Source organism: Myotis lucifugus, unplaced genomic scaffold (assembly GCF_000147115.1).
Source record: "Myotis lucifugus unplaced genomic scaffold, Myoluc2.0 scaffold_62, whole genome shotgun sequence".
In the NCBI taxonomy this organism is placed as follows: domain Eukaryota; kingdom Metazoa; phylum Chordata; class Mammalia; order Chiroptera; family Vespertilionidae; genus Myotis; species Myotis lucifugus.
The window spans coordinates 5,280,061-5,305,463 of record NW_005871110.1 but is presented as its reverse complement, the minus strand read 5'-3'; the positions used below and the strand labels follow the sequence as shown (position 1 = coordinate 5,305,463).

Below are 25,403 nucleotides of genomic sequence, written 5' to 3'. Positions count from 1 at the left end.
TATTTTGAGAGAGAGAGAGAGAGAGAGAGAGAGAGAAGGCTTTTGCCATTGTGGGGGTCCTCCCTATGGGGTCCCCTTTGGGAACACCCTTGCCCAGATAGAGTCTGTATCTGCTTTCAATAAGCTTCTACATTTCTTATTAAAGAAGCCTTCTTGACCGTGAGTTTATTCTTCAAACTTCATGAGGACAAGAACCCACGGGAAGAAAAGTCTGCACCCTGAAGCCCACGTTTCAATATGAATGTCTTCTGTTATGCTGTGACCCCACTGGCCACCTTAGGAAGACCATGAATTCAGATTTAAACTTTTCACTTATCTCACACAATCTCTGATAATAAACGTGGTTTTTTGTTTGTCTGTGTGTTTGTTTTTGCTTTTGCCAGAGTCTCATAAGCAAATAACCCGAACAGCAGACAAACAAACAAGCCATAGTTTTTAATTTATTTGAGGTGGAATTACTGCTTTTATCTAAAAAATAATACAGGGACCAATGAAGAGAGCCACATTTGACATCTCCACATTTCAGAGAACATTTCATTGGAATACATATTGGACTGTTTTGTGGTATATATGATTTATGAATTATCGCTGAGTTTCTGGGATTTTTTTCAGTTATTTTCAATAGAAGAATCCTGGCAATGAAGGGAATATAACAGATTGTTATCATTTAATATTTTCAATATTGTCAGTTTGGATGATTGCTTATATGGATTACTAGTCAAGGATAGAACACCCCATGTCATTGTGGTATTCTTCCTGTAGACATAAATATTAGAAAGAAAATGAGCTGTGCTGAATTTTATGGTTAAGCTCCATAAATCAATGACTCTTAGATAAATAATGCATTAATCAAATCTTCCCAAGTAGAACTTTAATTGAGAGCCTTGAAAATAAGAATGGACTAGTAGTTGCAAAATATCACATCAGAAATATAGTAATAGTTCCACTCTCTTGAAAACACAACTCCATGTTTTCTCATAGGTACATTTATCTTTTATCCTGTTCCTGATCTAGATTTTTCCTAAATATATATTTTTTTCATTTTGTCCACTTCACTTTTGGGAAAATATCTGAATTCAGTCAATGCATTCAGCAAAGCTTTACTAAATCCTATGTTGTGTAAGTGTAGTTCATTCCTTCAAATATCAACTCCCCCAATCTCTTTAACCAAAGTCAACCAATGGGGTGTAATTTGAAAATTGGCAGAAGAGCCCTCTGTCTAAAACATATATTCCTCCGTTGGCCAGCCTAGCCTAATGACAGTGAGGGGATAGTATATTTTATTGATTTAATATGCATCATTTCTAAATTCATCAGGATACTTTTAAAAATTAGACATTTGAACAGAAAACGAAGAGAAGCAGGTGAAACCAAGGGTGAGGAAGGTAGATTGAATACAAATTATAAAGTCCTGAACACTTGTTAGAAGTGTTTTTCTTTGATGTTTTTGATATTTTTAGCAGGAGAGAGGGGAGAGTAGGGGGGTGGGGTGGCAAGAGAGCAGGATCAATTATATGTAAAACAACATATTTTAAAATTATTTAGAAAAGACTACTGTGTGATGTAGGGAAAAATTTTAATAGCATTTTAATAGTAAAAACAGCATTGAGTGCCACAGATCTGTTTCTTGGAGTTCTGTAAAGGTACCTCATAGTGCAAGTCAATAAATGTTTCTGTACAAGAGAGCCCTCGGGGAGCAATCAGAGAGTAATTGGACCTCTTTGTTACAGCACTGTCCTGGGGCCCTACCTGGGTGAGCTAATGATTTAGGCATTAACACCTTGATGTGAAGTAGTTTACCCAGCTGTTTTTTATACAGCTGTTGGAGTAGGGCAGGCTTTCTAGGGGCTGAGGACCAGGCACTGGGGCTTTACAGTGGAGTTTGGCTGAGGTAGGGGACTGGGGCTGAAAACAAGGGCTACTGAACAAGAAGACTGCCTTCCAGTGCTCCTGAGAGCTGGCTCTGTCCGTGGCCAGACTTTAAAAGTGCAAATTAAATTAAGGTTGCATATATTTACTGGTACAAAAAATAAAATGAGTGGAGCAAATTGTTCACTAGCAATTCCCGAGTCTCCCATGTTATGGAGTTTATGAGATAGGAAGTTCACCAAAGAAATCCCAGTTCAGGGGTCCATGGCCATTCTTTGAATAAGAAAAGGATTAATTATGGGATGGGGAGAGGTGGAGGGACTGAGATTAGATATCTGTAGATACACAACTATGCTCAAGACTATGGATGACTCATCTATCTAATCTAATAATAGACAAACATGGTAATTGACCGTACCTTCGCTACACTTCCCATTGGCTAATCAGCGTGATATGCAAATTAACCGCCAACAAAGATGGCGGCTAATTTGCATATGTAGGCGCCAAGCGATGGAGCGAAGCCCACTGGCCCCGGGCAGGAGCAGCGAGCGAAGGCCGGCGTGCCAAGCGAAGCCAGCTGCACCGGCCCTGCCCCCGGGGCCCGAGTGGTGAGCAAAGAGCTAAGCCCCTCGCCCACTGTGCTGGCTCCACCCCCAGGGCCCGAGCGGCAAGAAAGAGCGAAGCCCGCCGTGACGGCCCTTCTCGGCGAAGAGCGAAGGCCTGGGTTCTGGGCGCCGGAGGAAAACTGGTGCCAGCAGCCAGGGGAAGGGGCCCCCAAGGGGCCCCAGACTGCAAGAGGGCACAGGCTGGGCTGAGGGACCCACCCGAGTGCACACATTTTTGTGCGCCGGGCCTCTAGTATATATATAAAAGCCTAAGCGACGATCTGACCATTCGACCGGTAGCTATGATGCGTGCTGACCACCAGGGGGAAGACACTCAACGCAGGAGCTGCCTAGCTGCTGTGACTTGGCAGCTGCGGCTCTCTGGTGACACACCCGGAACCAGAGAGGAGGGAGCCTGATTCTGGGGTGCATCACCGAGAACTGCCCTCTCACAATCCGAGACCCTTTGGGGGATGTTTGAGAGCCCAACATCCCCACAGGCCAGGCTGATGGACCCCACCGGTGCATGAATCTGTGCACCAGGCCTCTAGTGAAAGATAATGTCTAGCCAGAAAGAAACAAGGCCCCAAAGAGGGTATAAACTTTATACTATTTATATAAAGTATCAAGACAGATAAAGCTACTCCATGCTGTTAGAAATAACAGGAGTGGTTAATCCTGGAGATAGGGTTAGTAATTGGAAGACTCAGAGGAACCTTTTGGGGTGCTGGGGATCTTCTGTTTCTTGATCTGGGTGCAGAGAACACAAGTATGCCCATAACCCATTGAGCTGTAGGTGGTACCTGCGCTTTTCTCTGTTTAACATATGTCAACAACAAGTTGTTGTTTAAGCTATGGAAATGGCTCCCACATATTAGAATATCGCTAACCTAGTTATGCCTCTGCCAACTTTTCTCAACTTCGCAGCATGTAGGAGAGAAATCAGTCACTATTTCCTAAAGGCAAGGCAGTTATCATTGGATTTCGAATCTTTCCCTTGTCCGCTTTTTCTCAGATTTATGCAACAGTGTCTTTTCTCCCCTGCTGTACAGAGATACAAAACTACATTTAAATGTCATGTTTAATACTTGATGCTTTTATTATCAAATAATGCCTTATATTATTACACAAAAGACCTGACTCTGAGGGTTCTTCAATTCTGTGCTTAGTGTCAACTGGAAACCAGTGCTAATACTGGAAAATAAGGGTCTAGGATCAGTGTCTCGATCGGCTTTTCAGGAGTCCTACAAGAAAAAGAAATCAGAGTAGGAAAGACTGTCTTGAAAGCATATCATGGAAAGATCCAAAATGTTCGAATGCTATAGTTAGTGTCTAATTTCAGTCATTTCTCTCTCACATGTGTGAAAGTGTAAAAATAAATCTAATAAGACTTAGCACTTCGAAGTCGTTAACTAATTAACTAATGAATCCACATAACAACTCTATGAGGTTTGTGTTAGTATTTGCCACTTCACAGATCTTGTGCCATTTAGAAACTCTTATAGCTCTTTTCATCTCTCCTGTTTTCACTGTCTTTATTTTTTCACTGTCTTTAAAAAGAACTAGTTATTATCATGTCTCCAGTGAAGGGCAAGTATCAAATTTTTCTCTTGAAAGAGAAAATCCAATGCTTTCTTTATAAAGAAGTGACTTTCCAAACCAGTCAAATAATTCACTGGCTTTTCTGGTGATATAACTCCAAATTTCAAAAATCCTTTGTCCTCTGTTATGTTTTCTTTGCCTTGAGGAAAACAGAAATCCATTTGTATGCCTCTACATAGTACATGCTCAATAAATGTCCACTAGAATTCCTGTATTGTAACTCTTTGGGTAAATTGCTTTAGAGAACTCAGTCATCATTTCATAGACTCAATTGTAATTTTTGAAAATATGAATATTAATATTTTATTACTGCCAAATGCCTAAAGTATTTCCTACTAGAAATAAATTAGGTGCTGATTTACATAGACCAGTTGGCTCACTACAATAATAATAGCATATCCCCTTCAGCATTGAGTGTGGAAGGATGTGGTATGTGTTTTGGGAGAACAATGAAGGGTGGGCATGGTCAGACATTACAGCAACATTTTAAAGAGAGATTTGAAAGATGATGGACTCAATGCTTTGAGTAATATTTATGAAAAGGCAATAATACTGAATTGTTAGAAGATACCACTAAGCTTAGAATTTTTTTGTGGTGCTAAGCAAAATTATTACATAACAATACTTAATATAGAAATTCCATTAACAGATATTAACAGAGGGTTTCCAAATTTTTGGTAAGCCCTTTCTGGATCTGATTTCATGATGGATTGATTAAGCTCCAGGGATATATAATTATTTTTCATAGATTGCAAACCTGGTCATTTAAATGGTAAATGTAGGAACTTGTACTTTGTCATTCATATCAACTTGTAGCATTTTGAGAACACTTAGTAAGAGAGAGGGGAATCACTTTTATTGGGCGCCTGCCATGCCCACAAATATGTGTTTTCTCAGTGTATCCTCAAAATTGCCCTGAGATGTGAAGCACTGTTCCATTTTACAGATGAGGAAACTGATGCCAAGGTATGCTCTTAGGGTAACTGATTCAAAGTCTGTAACCTCTCCCCTATACCAGGAAATTAGTCTTTCAGGAACAGATTTAATTTGAATATCTTCAGGCCTCATCTATCTTACACTGGTTTTGCAGGTATTCATCTGTGCGCGCATTTAATACAAACTTAGAAATAAGAACCTCTTCTTCTTCTTCTCCTTTCATTTTATTTAGCCACCCTCTCTTTCAGCCACACTCAGCTCACGCGGCTTGAATTCTGGCTGGCACGGGCAGTGCGGTCAAGGCTGCAGCTGTTAGGATCCCCTCCTCCCAGGCTCCTTCTGAGTTCTGCAAATGAGCCCTGCAGACTGATATTGAGCTCTGCAGTTTATGTGACAAATAGCTTTTGTGGCTTTTCCTATCACTCATAAATTCTGGCACCATACGGGCTGTTTGTCAGATTCAAATTCCATATATTCGAAAGGAAAGAGTTGAAGATTTCTGCATTGAAAGGGGACTCTACCCCTAAGATTTATTTGTAAATTTTACTTTAAAACTATCCTGAGAGGAACCTAGAATATTCTCCTGGTGCTGCCTGGCTGCAAATGATTTCCATCCTCCTGCCATAAATCTTGATAATGCGTCCTTTAAAATGTGCCCGAGAAATGCATTGCATGTTTATAGTGCTGGATTTTAGCGAGTCAAATTGTGTTTGGGCAGTATGCTTGCCGCTTCACGTTCAGGGTGACACTGGAGGGAAATGGAGACCCCGGCCATTCAGCTGCGGGCTCTGGGCTCTGAGCGAGCCTGTTGTAACCCTGCATGTTAATGAACCGAATCAGCTGAGGAAATGCGGTCCCTCTACTGTGGGGTGGCTGTCTGCCTGGTGAAGTGCCTCCCGGGGAAACAGAGGACTTCTATTTCTTAAACTGCCTTTCCCCCGTGCTCTTTAAGAGTGTTGGGCTTTTTCTTTTTTTCTTAAATTACAGGTGGAGAAGGTTTCATAAACTCTAAAATGATTCTCTAGCAGACTCGGTTGCCTTTTTACAACCCCCGGGGCCACCAGACAGTTACTGCAGGATTCATGCTGTTCTTGGCACACACAGAAACATTTATAAACCGAAATCTGTTTTGTCATATTACCAGAGATGGCATCTGCACTTGGGTACAGTTGAAATACAAACTGAAGATCAGATAGTTAAAAAAACAACAACAACATCAACAACAACAACAACAACAACAACAACAACACACACACACACACACACACACACACACTAATCAGTGGGTTACTGTGAGCTGAGCCAACAAAATGGGAATAATTTAACCATTGATTATTTCTGCACAACACAGTGCTGGATGTTAAAACTGAGTTGAATATGAGGAGATAGTTGGGGCTCAATGATTTGTGTGCAAATTTGACGTCTGGACATATAATTTGTGAGCCTGGCATTGAAAATTACTGAATAGGTCCTTCTGAGAATTCTTATCTATATGATTGGTTATAGGTGAGTTAAGCGCTGGCTTCTTTTCATTCAGCTGCCCCTCTATGCAGAATTTCTTGAATCTCAAGTATATTAGTGCTAATTTCAGAACAGTGTTTTTTTTTTTTAATCTTTTCAAAGTATGTCATGGAACCCAGGGCCCTAGACCTGAGCTAGACGAAGCAGATTCTAGTACTGAAAATTGAAAATGATAATAAAACTCATCCACTTCGAGTTCTTCCTCTTTAGTAAAAAATTAAACAAAGAAATTCTTCTTAAAATTTAAATAACCACTGAATATATATTAAGCAAGGGAGTTATAAGCTAGAGGTGAAAAAATGATACACTGTTCATGAAACCCTGGAATGGATAACAAAGAGAGGGACAAGGAATGCTGTTCTTGGCAATATTGTTAAAAAGTCCATTAAATTAGCTTAGAATTTCAAATTGAAGCTAAGAAAATGATTACAAGTTTCTCAAAAAATCCTTGTAGCTATGAGTTTTTATAACTAAATAAAGGTTTTCTTTCAGTTCTCTTATTATATAAATCCAAAAAATGAATCTACTCCATAGATGACAAAATTTAACAAGGCCCAGAGCCTCACACAAAGAGGAATACTTAGCTGTTCTACAATCTGCCCTGCCTTAGAAATCGTGATAAAAAATGAGACTTAAACTATACTAGGGAGGATGTTATTTCTAGTTCTGAAATTGGACTACAATTACAAAATTACAGTTCTTTATAGAACTAAACAAAGCTGTTGAATACAAATAGATTTTTGACTCTCTTAAATTAAATTATTAGACTGTCATTTTAATTAGCGCTTTTCTAAGACATAAAAAAACATTAGTATTTACCTTTTAACCAAGCCAGAAAATGCATATTCAAGTAGTGATAATTGACTTAGAAGCAAAAGTTGGATAGAGGAAAAAAACTGAAAGAAGTTCTAAGTGGAGATGAGAGAGAAGAACGAAATTCACTGAAAAAGAGGAAGAGGGTAAACAGAAGTGAGGAAGGGAGAGACACTCAACAAAGGGCACATGCTTCAATTCTATAGGGTCAGTTGAGCCTCCTGTGTAAGCCGTGTTCAGGGGGTAATAAAGATGAGCATTAACAACAACAACAAAAAAGATGAGCATTGCCAATTGTCAACTTCTGAGTATTTGATGTTTGAAGCCTCCAGTAGAATAGTTGCTTTGAAAATGTGTATAAGATCAGAAAGACAAAGACCTCTGACCTCATCTCTCTAAGAGTGTAGGGTAGCAGTCCCTTTGTGTGTTTGGTAAGAGAGAGGAGGCCTGGGTGTGTGTCTAACGCAGAAGCCTTGTGGGACTGGGGATGAGATAAGGAGACATCCCAGCTAAAGAGAGAAGGACCTTTTCCAAGAGGCAGTGGACAGAGAAGTCATGAGTATATGGTTTTTATAACAAAAGTTAACTACTGAGCCTCCACTAAAATCAAGATGTATTCATACTTAGAATTAAATATTCTTTCTCTGATTCACATTCTTTTTAGCTCTTAGTCACTTTAACATACCCCCTAAAATGTTAATACCTTTGGCAATTATCAAAGGAAAGTCATTGGTAGGTTATTCATGACATAGCAACAGTTTAAACTGAAACCAGTTAAATGATAACTGAGAAGACAGAATATGTGAAAAGTATATATGAAATAAAAACAAAAATGTATATGTAGACTATATACATAAATATGAGGTTGACAATTATCTTATAATACACCAGTAACCTTATAATATCACCAGTAAGTCAATTCAACCGATATCAATTCAATCTGAATTGAATAAATCTAAATTGTACAGCCATGAATAAAATGCTGTACAATTTTCACGGGAAGAAGAACGAAATGAAATGGTCCATTTCCTCCAAAAGGGTCTGTATACACATTCATACCTCGAACACAGGGCAGCTTGTGGGGTTGCCTCCAATAGAGGTACAAAATACGGAAAGCAGCGAAGGGCAAGATTAAGAAGCCTTCTAGAATGAGTGGAATTTGAGGTGGATCTATTCTAGAAAGCCTCAGAGGTTGCCAAGAGAACTTGGAAGGGAGGACATTCATTTCATCACAAAGGAAAATGATTGACCAAAGCACGGAAGTGGAGAAGCACATGCCACTTCAAGCCCGGGCCAGTGCTAGGGCATGGGAAGTGGTGGAGATGCAGCTGGGCTTGCTGGGGAGTGTTGGGACACTGCTTTTATATTCCACATTACTGTTCAGTATTAACCATGTGCCCAGATGCCCCTGAGTTTATGGCACTTTAGATTCTATTTCTTGAAAGTCAGATATCTGTTTACTATTCCATATAAAAATAAATAGTGGGATACTATTAAAACAAAATGGGGTACTGAAATTGTTAGCAGTTAGAGCTAATAAAGGGAAAGGGAAAGTTACTATTATGTGCCAAGCTTTGTACGAAGTGATTTTATCTATGTCATCTCATGGAATCATTATGGGATCTATGGGAATATTAAATAATAATACATCTAATTTGTCCAAAGCAAAGTACATAAAATGTTCAAGAAATGCTGATTCCTCATTCTTTACCTTATAACGATTCTGTGATGATTATATTGTTTTATTCTTTATTGTGATGAAGAAGCTAAGACTCGGGAGTTTTTAGTTATTAAGTCCCAGAGCCAGAATCCAAGCTGGTTCTTCCTGGATTTCTAGCCCAACTTTCCTTTTATACAATATTTTCTCTCTATTGAGAAAAACTAAGAAGAAAGCCTGTGCATATGGAATTCACTGAAGATCCTTCTCAAACTATAGTTTACTGAATGAAACCTGGATTATCGGCCCTGCATAGGTTCCTTTGGAAAGGCCCAAACTTATCTTTGAGAAAAATCCAGGGGCATCTATATAGGATGATTTCTTAAGTGCGTGGACGAAAGGGGCCACGTGCTAACCTCACAAGTTCAAGGAAGGCCTGCGTGGCGGTCTTACAAACTCAGAGACCTAAAGTAACCACAAAGGATGGTCTGAAATTAAACTTTAACTAAAAGCAGTTATGGTGGGTAGTTACATCCTAGGCCGGTATCTTCACTGACAAGGTCAACCTTTACCTTAACTGAGCCTATCTGTCTTTTTGCATCTATAATAACATACCCTTGAAATGTCTGGGTAACTTGTAACTTCCCTTTCTCTGGACCCCTGGGGCCACAACCTAATGTGCTGGGCGCCAGGGCAGAGACCACAAATTCCTTCATTATCATGTTAATTGTTCCCACCCACCTAAGTATGTACCTATCATTTTACTTTTTATCCAATCCCAGAAAGCTGTTTTGCTTTCTCCCACCTCTCTGGTCTATCACCAATGGATCTCATGTAACCCACCGACGTCCCTCCTTTGATTCTGATGTATAAATATAGATGTAACCCGCCATTCCTGGAGCATTATCTCAATCCATTGAGGTTCTGCTTCCCGGCATATGTCGACAGTTTGGCTCAAATAAACTCACAAAAATTCTTTACAGGTTTGAATGTTTTGATGTTAACAAGTGCTTGCAATGCCATTTGCCCCCAGAAACACTTTACCCAACCCTGCTCGGTATGCTTGCTCTTAGTATATGACTTTCGCACCTTTAGTTAAAGATCTGTTATTTAAATGCGAGTGCTCTTGCGAGGGACAATAACACTGGTCTAGATATTTGGTAAAAAGAAAGGAACCGAGAGAAAAGGCATGGCACTGGGAGGCTGGGGAGACAGAAGGCAGAGATCCCAGACTTGTCTAGATTGCAGCCTAGGGACAAACCCAGTCTGTCTGTCTGATCGCCTCAACCATAAAACTGACACATTTCCCTGTGACTCTCTGACAGGATCCAATGTGGGGATTCTAGAAAAGCAGGGAAAGTGATACATTCTAACAACAGGGAGAATATCTGCAGGCAGAAAACAACACAAAGCAAACACCCAAAAAGCAAGCACAAGAAACCTCTCTGTTGGCAATGGAAAATGGAAGGAATGTGAAGCTTAATATGATGGTGAACTTGGGAGGGTAAATCAGATGTCGGGAAAGTGAAATACAGCATGCTCATCGTTTAGGATCATTGGTAGATTAATAAATAGATGATGTGAGCCTTGGACTCTGTTTTTAAAAAATCTACCTTGTCCTTTTTTTTTTTTTGAATTTACAGCTAGCTTAATGCTTTTGCATTAAGATCAGGGCCCATGAGGGAGACAACCCATCGATGTGTCTCTCTCACATGGATGTTTTTCTCTTTCTCTCCCCATTCCTCCCTCCCTTCCGCTCTCTCTAAAAAGTCAGTGGAAAAGGCCCCACACAGCTCTGTGTGTTAGACCATAAAAACAACCAAAGTGAAGCCCATAAAAATATATGTAGATTTTTACACTTACTCCTCAATCCTCCCTGTAAAAGTCCATAGGACTAAGTGCATGCTGCCTCTTAATGATGAGTGATGGGCTGGAGTGGGTGCCACGGGTTGAGAAAAATACTCTACTGGAAGGTTAGAATTTACCTAGCAGAGGGATATGCTAATGACAAATTATTGGAAATCATTTTTAATGGGAACTAGAGATGCATAATTTGGCTTGAAAAGTCTTCTGTGGGTAGAGCAGGGGTGGGCAAACTTTTTGACTCGAGGGCCACAATGGGTTCTTAAACTGGACCGGAGGGCCGGAACAAAAGCATGGATGGAGTGTTTGTGTGAACTAATATAGATTCAAAGTAAACATCATTACATAAAAGGGTACGGTCTCTTTTTTTTTTTTTTTTAGTTTTATTCATTTCAAACGGGCAGGACCTGGCCCGCGGGCCGTAGTTTGCCCACGGCTGGGGTAGAGTATGAATTATTTTATAGGGCAGTCTTTTAAGAAGGGGCAAGGTATAAGATTAATGGATGAAAACAGAGTCAATATAAAGACTGTGTTTTTATATTTTAAAAAACTATGTAGATATTCCTTGCAAATAATAACTCAATTACACAAAAATACACACACTCAAATGTGTAATAAAAATATATCACCTTATAGAAAGGATATGGATTTTTTTCCTAAGTACCAGTGACAAGCCTAGCAAATACATTTATGTAATATGTTATTCCATTTGAATCATCATTCAGTGATGTTACCTAACTTTTCATAGGATAAATGGCAGTATCCCAACTATTGACACCTTTTCACTTTAAAATTTAGTGAAAAGAATGCAAAATTTATTCCCAAATCAATGAGCACAAGCCAATACTGATCCTAAAGTGCTAAGTTCATTTTTAAACTTAGACTTCTTACTGTTGTAATCTTATCACAGGCTTAAGGCCACTCGACTACTTTAGCCTCCACATAATATCTTCTACAAGTCTCCTTTAAATATTCCTGTGGGATTCTGGTGGATTGCATCAAAAGGGGGTTGAACATGTTTCTTTTTTTCAGAAGGTATAACCCGCCATTGGAGCCATGAACACCACTGAAGAGTAGCCTCACTGTTTGAGGACATTGTCTTTTCACCCCTCTTCATTAATAAGTTAGAGCCCCAAGAGTGATGAACAAGGATTTATATTTCATTGAAGTCCTTTGCTCTTAACTGGCAAAATATATTTTACACCCTGGATAGATGGTAATTATTACAATTAAGCTTTAATAGAAATTGCCTTTGCTAAGTATAGAATTTGCCTTGTCACTTTATATGTAAGACAAAGATATTTGCATTTTATTCCCCAAAATTCTGATGACTGGTCTGAGTATTTCTTACTTGTGAAATGTAGTTGAGCACTCCCATGCATAAAGTCCTAAATTCAGTTTTCTAGGAGTCAGTTAATTTAAAAGGAAATAGTGGGCTTTAATATTTTACCATCCTGTAATTCAACTATATTTCTTCTTTCCTCCATTGAAAATAAGTAGACACTAAGGAGGTAGTGTGTCAGCTATAGAGGAAAGGGGAGATTGTCAGGAAGACTTAAAGTTCATTAAAGTTTTAATTTTTTTTCATTGGAGATAGGCTGTTTTTTGAGTGAGATGACCAATTTGTGTTGATTTATTTGAGGGAAGATATTTTTTTGTTGTATAGGAAGTAGAGAGCAATAATTTAAGAGTGGAAGAAAGGAATAAAGAAAATTCATGGGGGGGGGGTGAGGTGGGAGTCCTTGGAAAATAAAAATAAAATATAGAGAATTGTCAAGAAAATTATAAAGTATAACCCGCCATTGAAGCCATGAACACCACTGAATAGTATAGCCTCACTGTTTGAGGACATTTTCTTTTTGAGGGAGAAGAACCAATGAGGGAGACAACCAATAGATGTGTCTCTCTCACGTGGATGTTTTTCTCTTTCTCCCCCTTCCTCCCTCCCCTCCATTCTCTCTAAAAAATCAATAGAAAAAAAATGTCCTTGGGTGAAGATTAATAAAGAGAGAGAATTATGAGTTTTCATTATAATATGTGCAGAATAGAGTAAGATAGAAGCTTCTTTTTCCAATAAAATGAATTATTGTATGTAGATATTCTGTTACTAGAAAGTACATTGTAAAATAGATTACCTCTGCTTGCTCTTTCATTTGTATTCTCCCTGTGTTCCTAGAATTCTTACCCAACTCAAGAACATCCACCAATAATCCCATGAAGGTCAAGCAGCATAAAATTCTCAAATGCTTTTTCCAAATGAAAAACCACTATTCTCTCTGTTCTCCAGAAATTCCAGAGAAACATAGCCGACAAACAGGAACAGTTTGTCAACTTAAATTATGAGAATTTTGGAATTACACCTGTTATATCATACTTGTTAAAACCAGCTACATCCAGTGAAGACAGATTTATGATTACATTGGTAAATTTTTTCTTGAGAGGCCCATGAAGACTCTTAAGTATTTAATTTTGCATAACTGAATTGGTGGTTACTCAAAAAAAGCCTTTGTATTCTTAGGCTACTTTTTTTAAATCCAGTCATCTTTAATGACAATTACTAAAAATGAAGTCTGTAGTAATTTCGATACTAGTGGAAGATTTTGGATACTTTTTCACTGGGAAAAAAATGAAACAGCAGAGTAGATGTCATGTGATTAATACCTTTTTGCTCAATAACAATGTCATCTTGCCATAAATGTTGAATTTATAAAGTCAGCAATGGCTCAAAATAGTGGTATTGGAAAAGGGATGGATAAGTAACCTATGTTGATTCAAAGGCCTTGCTATAATGACCTGATTTGGTAAACAGTTAAAATTTGATGCACTTTGATAATCTTTCCATTCAGTGTTCTAGGGCTGGTGTCTTTATTTATGTTTATTGTACATTGTGATCATTATTGATAAACTCCTAGACTTAGATAACATGGGATGGAAGAAACTGTGTTTTTTACGGAAACTAAAGGTCAAACACAAATTAAGATCTAGACTCACTGCCATTAATGTAAAGTGGATTTGGGCTTGTGTAATACAGAGGTTAGCTATGTCTTTGTAACCCAGACCAAACATAGAACACTGACAAACACAGCTCAATATCTCACGAAGCACTCTTTGAAAAGAATAAGTAGTTTACAAAGTACTTCTCTTATTCCCTTCTCCCAATTACCATGTGAAGTCAAATAACATATGCCCTTTTTACAGATATGGAAGTTCAAGTTTAGAAAAGCTAATAATTTGCCTGAGATCACTTGATTAGCAAGTGTCAGAAAATCTTGAACCCAAGACCTGTACTCTACCACATATGGCTGTACTTTCCTCAAAAAAAGAGCTATTTTATGTTGATTACTCTATAGCATTTCTACTGTATTCTACTCCAGTATGCAAGTATCACCAATGGGTTTGGAGACTAAGCAAAATTTGGGTCCAATACTGTAGGCTATTAGATTGTAGATTAGAGAAACTGTCATTTTCACCTGTGTGTTTTTTATTCATTTTTCAGGGTCCCTTAATACAAGCTACTTAGCTTTCATTAATTATATTTCTCTTACAATATTTATAATTCAAATTTACCAACATTACTTTTCATGCTCATAGTATCTTCCAGCTGCCTCTGATTTTTAATGCAGTTAGCTAAGAGAACACAATGGCTCTGCTACAGATCCAGGGGAAAAGGAAATACAAGAAGCTACACAGTTTCTGAATTTTTCATTCCTCATGGTTCAATTCTCATGTGTCATATGTGGAACTCATTTTGTGTTTGTTAGGCTTCATGGCCTGATGCTTGTTTTTTCTGCTAGTCTAATTCACAGTTTAAATCAACTGCTTAAGTTCTCTTCTTGGTAAACGTGGAGGGAAGAGGAGATATTTCATGCACCTACAGCTTCCCCCCCCCCAAACCCCTGCCAAATCTATGACTCTGACTCTGCATTATCCTTCCCCAGAAGGAGAGCATAATTTCATTATCCATGAATCATCACCTCTTGGATTGTAACATCATTGTCAGAGAGCCTAATGGAACCCGTGTTCAGCTGGCTGCAATGGGGAGGGAGGAAGCGGAGAGAGAGCCATGGGGCAAAGCACAGGTCACTGGCATGACTGACAAACTGGAGAGTCCTGCAGCCGGAAGGGGAGGCCTCCCTCATGTGATAGTCAGACATTCCTACTGACTAGTGAATAGCTGATGCTGATTCTTTCAGTGTTAATACTGAAGTTTATTTTTCTCCAACCTAAATTACATCATATTTCAGTATCCTGCTGATGAGAAACGTTAACCCATTTAATGAAAAAATATATATGTGGCCAACATAGATGAATATGAATGCTTTAAAATAATTCTTATTTATTCTTATTACATTACAACTTGTTCATCATCTTTGGGCACTTATTTCAAGTCCTCAGTACTAGTTCTATGGCCTCTGTTTGGGCATTACTGCATTACTAGATAAGTAACTATGCAAACAATAACTTAAAAAAACACTATAACTCAATTTCCCAGGGAGATGAACTAAATAAATTCCAATATGATTCACAGATCAAAAGCTATATGTTGTCAACGACGTTTCTGTAAGGATTCAGGACTTAAAAACTGTATAAAACGTGTGAATAGCTGTGGTTAGTCTAAGCCGCCACTGGAGGTCACCCCTGCTCCACAGAAATACAGTTTATTGCCTGTTGTCTACTTAGGTAGTTGATTCACTAAATCAAGGAAAAAATGGTTTTAGTTCTTTGAAAAGATGTAATGTCAACATCCTTGGAAAATGTAAACTAATTTAAAAGGAATATATCTTGCATAAGTACTTCCCAGAAGACCGTGACACTGGGACTATTAACTTCATGCTGCGGTAGCACTGTGGGTACTGGGGCTACAAAAATGGGGGCCAAACCCATGCAGTTCAGAGACTAAATCGCATCCTCTCTCTGACAAAGCATTCAAAGCACTGACTGCGCCCATCCGCCTCCATGTGTCTCTGCTGTGCAGTTCAACAGGTTAGGCTGTTTATTGAACTGTTGTCATCTTTGAGGAAATTTGCATTAGAAAATGGAATATCAATGATATCTCTCAAATATGCAATGAGTTTGAAAAAGTCAAGAAAACAGATTTATGATCTGAAGTCCAGAAAGTGCCCTGGGGTTGGGGAGGGCAACAACTTTTGAGGAGAACATTCTCCAGGTGGCTTTGCTAAATTTGTGGTGGTGAACGAGTTATTGTCTTACTGACAAGAATTAAATATTTGAGCTCAGAAGAGATGAAGAACTAGAGAAGCTTCATTCCCCAAAAGGGGAGATCTTTTTTTTTTTAAATTTGTAATTTCATGTTCTGAATCAAAATGAGTTTTACTCTCTAAGGGATTTTATTGTGGTTCTTATTCATTATAAAATTCATAAAGAATTAAAGTTACACAATAAAAAAAATGACTAGCCCCTAAAATGCTGGTCATTCACTCCATCTTACCCACCAAGTGGCTTTGAATTTTAGGAACACTTTCCAATACAGCACATATATTTTGTATATACTAGTGGTACCAGAGCACTGAGAATTTGCAAGAATTCAAAAATTTAAGTATAAATTTGCTTAAATTTATTTGGTATCCATGACAAATGAGGCAGAAGGTCAAGTCAAAGAATAGAAATGAGCTTTTTCACTTTAACACTGCATTTAATTAACAGTCATCTTTAGTACAGATAAAAATGAGTCTGACCAAAGAAAATTTCTTTTTTAGATGGAATATGTATTTACTGACATTTTATGAAAAATGTAAACTTACAACTTCAGTGAAAAACATCACAGTAGGCTCAGTCATCCAGTTCATAGTACTGAAAGGAAGTGTCTGCATTATAAATCCATTGGGACTCTGTGACAATTTGCCATTAATAAATGTATAGTCAACAATTCTTCATGGGTAAATATACTGTAGCTATGATGCTTTTCTGAACTGCCATCTATTTTCCAATTTAATTAAAACCAAAGTCCACTTTAAATGTTCCTTTTTCTTTATTGCTTATAAAAGTGTGATTTTATAAACCGGCTTCCTTGCAATTATATTTCATGGTGACTTGCCTGGATTTTTGCCTGTCAGCAAATTAAAAGCCCCCAGACTATATAAAAATGCTGGTAAAAATAGCCATTCACTTTTGCTTTTTTTTGCTGCAGCGATTCTGTTTTGAAAGAACAGGGACATGGTTTGGCAAGCCAAATGAAATGAAACAGACTTAACGTTGCAATTCCTGATTTTTACTACTGTAATTGAATTGTTCGTTTGGGGGGATGAAAGAGGATACAGGCTAAAGACATTTTTCTCAAATCTTAATGAACTGTGGTCAAAGTTACTTAAATCCAGAAGCTATGATATTTGAGCTGCAGTCAATAAACTTTCACCTACGACATAAAACCACGCATGCAGCTTGCACAGTGCCAACAGGGTCGGTACAGAATCATACTGATGGATGCGTTCACAATACAGATGAGCATAGGGACACCGTAACATCAGCAGTAGAAAAGCAAAGCCGAGTGCCATAGGGCTGGTCTTCTCCCTCTAAGGCTTACTTGGTACATTCAGTGAGGTGTTACCAAAAGCATCCTTTGGACTGAGGCTCTTGGTGGAAAGCATATCTTGGAATGTGTTCTCTTTACACATCTGAATGAAGTGTCAGTCGTTAGGGGACTCGTGTGTGCAGGACACTTAATGGAACACAACAGGACAGCCTGACAAAGCCCAAACAGAGAACAGAGAGCGCTGATGATTCCACTCCCTGCATGAGGGCCCCCAGAAGAGCTGAAATGAGAAATTCGGGGAAGCTCCCAACCACATGCCTAGAGCAAGCTGCCTTCCCATGTGCAAGCCTGGTCTCTGAAAAGTCCCTGATGTGAGGAGCGGTGGGGAAATCTGCCTCCTCACATTTGCTTCCTGGCTACTTAGGGAAGGGGCTTATTTTGGAAATGGAGAGGCTGGAAGAAAAGGACAGGGAAGCCTCTGGTCTGATGTCACAGGGGTGGGTTTCAGCGACAAGCTCTCAGGTGGGAAACTTTGTGTGTGTACCATCTCCTCACATTTTGCGCTTGTCTCCCCGCAGCATTTTAACCCTTCACCACTTTCCCCTAGACTTGCCTCAGCACCATCCAGACGCCTCTGAAACCGGCTGGTGGTGCTGCTTTTACCCAGCACCAGCCTTTGATAGCTCCCTGCGGTTTTCTTTTGGAGCCAGGCATTGTTTCAAGGCCCGGCCTCTAAACGTTCCTGTCCTCGGGCATCCTCCTGGAATGGGCTCAAGGTCCAAGTACCTGGGGGTCATCCCCTTCTCCCTGGATTTGCCAACAAACTGCACACCTCCCAGAACTGTGCATCTGGGTCTAGCAGAATAACAGCAGATGCGGGGGATTAATTGTAAAAAGGAAGTTTTATCTGAAAACAGTGTGACATGAATGGAATCAATAAAGGGCCTGACACAATAGGCATTATGTTAAACCACAGTTCAAGCTGCACATTGATCGTGGTATTTAAGTTTCAATGGGTGACTTATGCAGGAGGGGAAAATGACCAGTGTGATGAATGTACTCAAGCGGACAGGGGAGGACCTTGCCAGCAGAGGGAGTGGGAATGGGAGGGGGCACCACGTTCCCTTTATAGTCACCGGAGTTCAGTGAAGCACCACTTATTGCCCAGCTTTTACGAGCGCTTTTATCGCAAGGGTTCATACCTCACACTCCCTGGAGCCCGATTTGTTATAGGTGCAGGGTCCCGTGCCATTCAGCAGCATCTCGCTGGTCTCGGTGTTGGTGGGTTTGTAATCTACATAGAACTCCTGGGTGCTGGGATTCATCTGCTTGAGGGACTGTCTTTTCTTCTTCCTGTGCCTTCGCATGAGGGAGCGCTGCTGCAGCTGCTTCATGCTGGCCGGGTACCGCTTCCAGGACACGTAGATCACCAGCAGGATGACGAGCACGGACAGGAACAGGGCCACGCTCCCTGCGATGATTTTATGGAAAGAGATGTGCTCCGTGTCAGCATCGGTCTCTGGGCTGGGCTCCGTGGCCCCCACCGTGGGGGGCGGAGGGGGCTTGCTCTCGTGCTTCGGCCTGGGGAGCTTGGGCTTGAACGTGGGCTTGGGGAGCGCCCTGGCCAGATCAAACCTCTCCGTGGTACTTTTGCCACAGATGCTGTAGTTCTTCACGGCATCGATCACATTGACTCCCTGCAGCTCTTTGGGGCTGGCGCAGATGATGGTGTTCTCCCTCAGGCCTTTAAAACTTTTCAGCCAGTTCACCAGGGAGCAGATATTTCTGCTGCATTCCCATATATTCCCGGCAAGACTGATGTCATTGAGAGATATCCAAGAATCCAAAATCTCCTGACCAATAAATGTGAGCTTGTTGGAATCCAGGTTGAGGCGCTGCAGATTCGGGACACACTGGAAGACACTGGGTCCACTAAAAGCTTCGATCTCGTTGCCTGATAAATCAAGCCTTTGTAAGGAGCTCCAGGTCCAGGACATGGTCTGTCCTATGACACTGATTTTATTCCACTGCAAGTACAGGTTCTGAAGGCTCACCAACCTCGGGAAAAGGGCCAGGTTGAGCTTGGAAAATTGATTGTGCTCCAGGTGAAGTTCTTTGAGTCTGATCATGCCAGCAAAGACGTTCCTGGCTAAACTCCGGATCCGGTTATATCCCAGGTCCAAAAGTTCCAGGTTGCGGCAGTCCTGGAATATTCTCACGGGGATGGTTCTCAGGGAGTTCGACCTCAAATGTAAACTCAGCAGCTTCCTCAAGCCCCGAAACTGCTCCGATCCCAGAGAATGCAGCTGATTATAGGACAGGTCCAAGTTCCGTAAATTGGTCACCGGTCTGAAGGTATTGTTGAGAAAATAGGAGATCCTGTTGGAACTCAGAATCAACTCCTTGAGTCTGCGTATTCCGTTAAAAGCATTCTCATCAATATTGCTGATATGGTTATGGTCAAGGTACAGCCAGGTGAGCTGGTTGAGCCCTTTAAACTGATTGTACTTAAGTTTTTGAAGGCTGTTATAGCGAAGGGACAAACCTAAGCAGCCAGCAGATATACTTGAGGGTATCTCCTGTAATTTCTGAGATTCACAATATACCATTTTGCCTTCACACCTACAGCCCTTAGGGCATCCTCGTTCAGCAGAAGAAAGCATTGTCAGTAAGACAGTGGGGGCTATCACCAGTGCTACAGCTGATCCGCTCAGTAGCCTAATTACATTGAAACCTGAAAATAAAAACAACTTAGAAAAGTTATCCCCCCAAAAAAGAATGCGTTTCTTTTTAATCAAGCAAGAGCAGGCATGTGTTTTCTCTTTTTAAACATTTAAATCTAGATAACCACATTTCACATCACATCACCATCTCCTTGTCATCTAAAGAGAATTGCCTTCAGGGTTTTGGTGATTTTTTTTAATAGTTAAGCAAGAAACGTGTTCACTAAGCAATTGAATTTATAGCCTTAGAGCAGAGCAAGGTAATCTCTAAAATAATTAAGGCAGAAGTAATACACAGACTAGAGGATTCTTTGTTTTTGTTTTTGTTTTTTTTAAGGAAGGAAAGAAGAAAAATGACAAAACATACCCATCCTTTGTATTGTTCAAAGGTCGTCCTTAGGTCTTTGCTTTGGCTTAGGGGGCCACTTGCGTGACAGCCCCTGTCAGTTGCACTGTAGTGAGTCAGGGCTCGCTGACACCCAGGAAGAAAAATTGGACCCCTTGGGAGATGGACCGATTTCGGAACATTATTCTTTGCCAGCCACGCAGAACACTCCAAGAACAAATAAATCCCAACTCCGCATTTGCAGCAAAACATCGAAATCTTCCTAGGTAATAGGATCTTCATGGATATTACGTTTTTGCATCTTTACAGGTTTTTTTGGAGGGGGAGGAGGGGACGGGGGGGGGTGTTAAAAAAAAAAAAGCAACTGGCGTCTACAATTTCTTCTTATCAGGAAGCATGATGTATTCCTTCAGGCGACGTGGGGCTACCTGAGCTGCCACATCTGTATTCCAAAGCCCAGCATGTCTGGCGGTGAGCACCCAGTTCAGCCACAGAGCTGCTTTGGAGCCCGGAAGGCAGGAGAGCCCGGGACCGCGCACACGCTCAGCTCACTTCTGCAGACTGTCATTCTGAAAGCTGCTCGGACTGTTGCTTTGGTTTCAGTGAATGCAGTCTTATGTAAAGCTGCCCCCAGTGGTGAAGAACATTATGGGCATGTGCAGAAATGTCTCCCTTTTATCTTGCAAATGAGCAGGCTCTCGGCTGGAAAATGAATGATTGTTTGGGGTGGCTCAGGAAGAACTGAATGGTCACCATAATCAATAACGAGCAACATTTTCTGTAATTTCCAAGCCTTGTTTTACAATTTGGCAGTGTCTTTATTGTCTGCGTCTACTTAATTCGCTACACATGTGCCGCCTGAGTTTTTCTGGAGCTTGACATTAAGTTCACAGACCGAACGTCAGTTTTTCTTAACCTCAGCGTGGGCTTTGAACCGAGGTTTAGAAGATGATTTACTGAGCTGTTCACAGAGAAGCATTAACTGTCTGCCCACCTGACCTCTAGGAGTGACAGTGATTCTATTACGCAAGGTGTCTCGGGACGCTAGAACACAAACATTTTGTAATAGAGGAGTTAACTAGTGACATAGAAACTCATGTGTCCAAATGCCTTTCTGGTTTTCCCACAAAATAGATCATTGGTTTAATGGCTTGTGGCTTGGTTTGTTGTTGTTTTGGTTTTTGTCTTTTTTTTTTAATTAGAAGAGAAGTAAACTATTTTTAGTGTGAATAGAAGGATCAAGAAATCATTAGGTTCCGTTTATCCAGGAGGCTGCTATTTATTATGCTAATAATATTTGAGCATTTCCTAAGTGCTTTGAGTGGGCTATCCTGTTTAATCTTAAATAGTATTGTGATGTAGGTCCCATTATAACCTTCATTTTACAGATGAGGAAACTGAGACTTGGAGAGATAACTTGCTCAAGGTCATATAGCAAGCACCTGGCAGAACTGAGATGCAGAACGACACCTCTGTTCTGCTTGAACATCTAACGAGATGATCTTGCTTCAACAACATTGTTACCTTCATTTTAAAACGACTAAAGTGAAAATTGGCCTGATTGAGGCATTGGGGCAGGGCAGCTGTGGTAAAAAAAAAAAAAAAATCCTTCCTAGAATAGGTTTGTATAAACATTTTTGGTCTGAGTCTTTTAAAGAAGTATTATAAAATTAAAGGAGGGGCAGTTTCATCTAGCGATTAAGAACATGGATTTTTGCACCTAAATTCAAATCCTGTCTAAAATTTACCAGTTATGTAACCTTGAGTAGGTTACTTATCTTCTCCATGCCTCAGTTTTCTCTTCTACAAAATGGATGTGAGAACAAAAATCCATTTCATAGAGGGTTGAGATTTATGTCATCTTAATATCTTGAAAGTACCTAGAATAACGTGTGGCATGTAATAAGCCTACATTAGCTATTATTTGAACATCAACTTTATTTGAATATCAACTGATATTGCATGTTGTTTAGTATTAAATATTGACTATACCAAGTGTCATTAATTCACAAAGAATTACTTTAATGAATATTTTTTTATATTGTTCACAATGGATTTCTGAAATTCACTCAGTCTTGCCTTCTTTGATACCCAGAACAGCACTTGACACATTATAGATGATCAATACATATTTATTGAATAAAAACATTATTATGGGGGGTTACAAGTACATTTGATGTAGGATAAACTGGTAATGTAGTGCTGGTTTTGTGTACATGGGATTGGTCCCTGCAGAGTTCCTCAGCCAGTTGTGATTGGATACCATTTTGTAGAAAGTTTTTTTAAAGAATGTGTGTGAAAAGGCAAGAAACTGGGAAGTGGAAACATGTAGATCAGTCGTTCTCAACCTTCCTAATGGCACGACCCTTTAATACAGTTCCTCATGTAGTGGTGACCCCCAATTTCATTGTTACAAATTGAACATAATTAAAGCATAGTGATTAACCACAAAAACAATATGTAATTATATATGTGTTTTCCGATGGTCTTAGGTGACCCCTGTGAAAGGGTCCTTCGAACCCCAAAAGGGGTTGTGACCCACAGGTTGAGAACCGCTGGTGTAGATAGTCAACAAGTGATCTTCACTTTTCAAGTAGATATCTTGTGTCTTCATAGTTAAACCATAGGTTTCACGAAAATAGTAAATATACTTTGAATATTACCTTTGGCATATCACAACTTTTATCATCTGACATCCCCACTGGATATTGACAATTTGTACTACTGTATTAAGAAAGACTAAAGGGAATCACATTTATAATTCCCCTCTTATGTCTCTGTTGTTTGAAAGCCTCTGGCTTTTCTTCCCACTTCTCTTGCTTCTCCATGGGCAGTAGCCATCAAGATGTCTGTTTTGCCTTATAGCTGCACAGGGCCCCTCTAGGATGACTGGAGGCCCCATCAACTTTGTGCTGCTTATTCTTTTCTCATTCCCTGATGACAGAAGCACAGAGGAACCCACTGAGAATGTAATTCTCTCACTTTGCTTTTTCTGGGAGAAATCATGGATTATTTATGGTGAATGAAATTCTCTGCTGTGCCCTTGTTCTCATTTTTTTTCCTGATACCTTGGCTTCTGATATTGTGTTACTCCATAGTTCTGACTTCACATTCACTCTTTAGATCTCATAATTGGTATTTATGTTGGTCTTTTCCTCAAGGTGATCAGTAGCCATTCTTGGAGCAGACCTGACTTCAGGCACCTTGGCAGTAGTCCATAAGCTGGCATCACTACCAGGTCTGTCCTGGGTCAAGGTAATGAAGTGCCTGAGGAGGAAGACCATCATGAGGCTAGTAGAGAGATATCCAGAATAAAATAATGCAATTCTAAGCCAGACTGAATACTTGAGGATCTAGAAATTACTTGCAAAACATAAAGTAGCCTTTCAAAAGAAAAAAAACAACACCACCACCACAACTTATATTCTAAAAGATTTTAGTAATTTGCTAGTGTATTTTTATTTTTTAAAATATATTTTTATTTATTTCATAGAGGAAGGGAGAGGGAGAGAGAAATAGAAACATCAATGATGAGAGAGAATCATTGATTGGCTGCCTCCTGCACACCCCCACTGGGGAGCAAGTTCGCAACCTGGGCATGTGCCCTGACTTGGAATCTGTGACCTCTTTGTTCATAGGTCAACACTTAACCACTGAGCCACACTAGCTGGGCTGCTGGTGTACTTCTCAAAGTTTATCCTCCTTTTTCTCATTGACTGTCATGATTATTTCTGATTTGCCTCTCAACAGAAGCAAAATTACACTACAGAATATATTTAGCCAATTTGTTTGCACCTAATACCACATACAGAACAAACCATAAGCTACCTGACATCTTAAATTTCCCCAATGAATCCAGGGCCCTAAAGATTTATGCAAGTATAAAACGTGTCATGTATCTAAAGGCTTTTTATTATACTTATAGTACTTTATATTGCTTAATATGTTTTGTTTAAATTAGGTAAATGAATCCAAACTCAGTATATAATGCAAAATTTCAGACCAATATGAAACTGAATTGCCAAAAATAAATTTAGAAAGTCAGGATGTACTGATATGCTAATAAATGGGATGGCCTCAGAGGTTTCATTTATTTAAGAAATTCACAGTTTGGACACCCACTATGTACTAGACACTGTTTCAGACACATGGAGTATATCAGTGTACAAGACAAAGATCTAAGCATGCAATCTAAAGAGGTAAGATAGACACTAAAAATAAACAAAAATTATATATTATTAGATCATATATACTATAGAAAAAATAAACAAGGATAGGGAAAATTGGGAGTGCAAAGAGTGAGGTGGGTTGAAATTTTAAATAGGATGATTAGGACTATTAAGAAAGTGGCTTGAGTAAACCCTTGAAGGAGATGAGGTTGTTAACATTAAATATATATGGGGAGTGGCCAGGGCAAAGGTCCTCAGGTAAGAGCAATCATATGCTCAATGTATAGCAAAGGGGCCAATCAGTCTAGAGTAGGGAGAACAAGGGGTAGAGTAATTGGAGATGAAGTCAGAGAGGTACCAGGTACTGGACCATGGGGGGCTTTGTACATCATTCTCAGAACGTTGGCTTCATTCTGGAGAAAACTAGAAGCCGACTCAATATTTTATGCAGAGTAAAGATGTGATCAAGTTGCCTATTGGAAGGATCACTTGTGCTGTTGTTGTGGGAATAGACTCTAAAGGACAAGAAGAAAAGCAGGGAGGCCAGTCAGGAGGCTGTTGCGCCAATCCAGGAGAGAGATGATGGGCGCTTGGATCAGCATGGGAGCAGTGGATGTGGTAAGAATTGGACAGATTCTGGGTGTATGTTTCAGTAAAACCAACAGGAGTTTTCTCATGGTTTAAAAGTGGAGGTATAGGATAAAGAGAGAAAGGTAAGATGATTCTTAGTTTTATGGGCTAAGCAACCAGAGGGGTTGGTGGAGCCATTCACTGCTTTCCATGGGTCAAGTGTTGGGAATAAAATCAAG

At 39.8% G+C, this 25,403-nt stretch overlaps 2 protein-coding genes across 2 annotated transcripts in view; one reads left to right on the top strand and one right to left on the bottom strand.

Annotated features, from left to right (window-relative positions):
- LRRTM3 (leucine rich repeat transmembrane neuronal 3) overlaps positions 1-20,996 on the bottom strand; it is a 157,218-nt gene extending 136,222 nt beyond the window's left edge. Inside the window, exons 1-2 of the mRNA XM_006089722.3 lie at positions 20,447-20,996; positions 18,559-20,090 (exon numbers count right to left, since the gene is read on the bottom strand). Of these exons, the coding sequence (XP_006089784.1) occupies positions 18,559-20,090; positions 20,447-20,450 (1,536 nt within the window). The 5' untranslated portion in view covers positions 20,451-20,996. The remainder of the gene's footprint in view (positions 1-18,558; positions 20,091-20,446) is intronic.
- The window catches only part of CTNNA3 (catenin alpha 3), a 1,251,491-nt gene that overhangs the window by 505,022 nt on the left and 721,066 nt on the right, over positions 1-25,403 (top strand). The window lies entirely within an intron of this gene.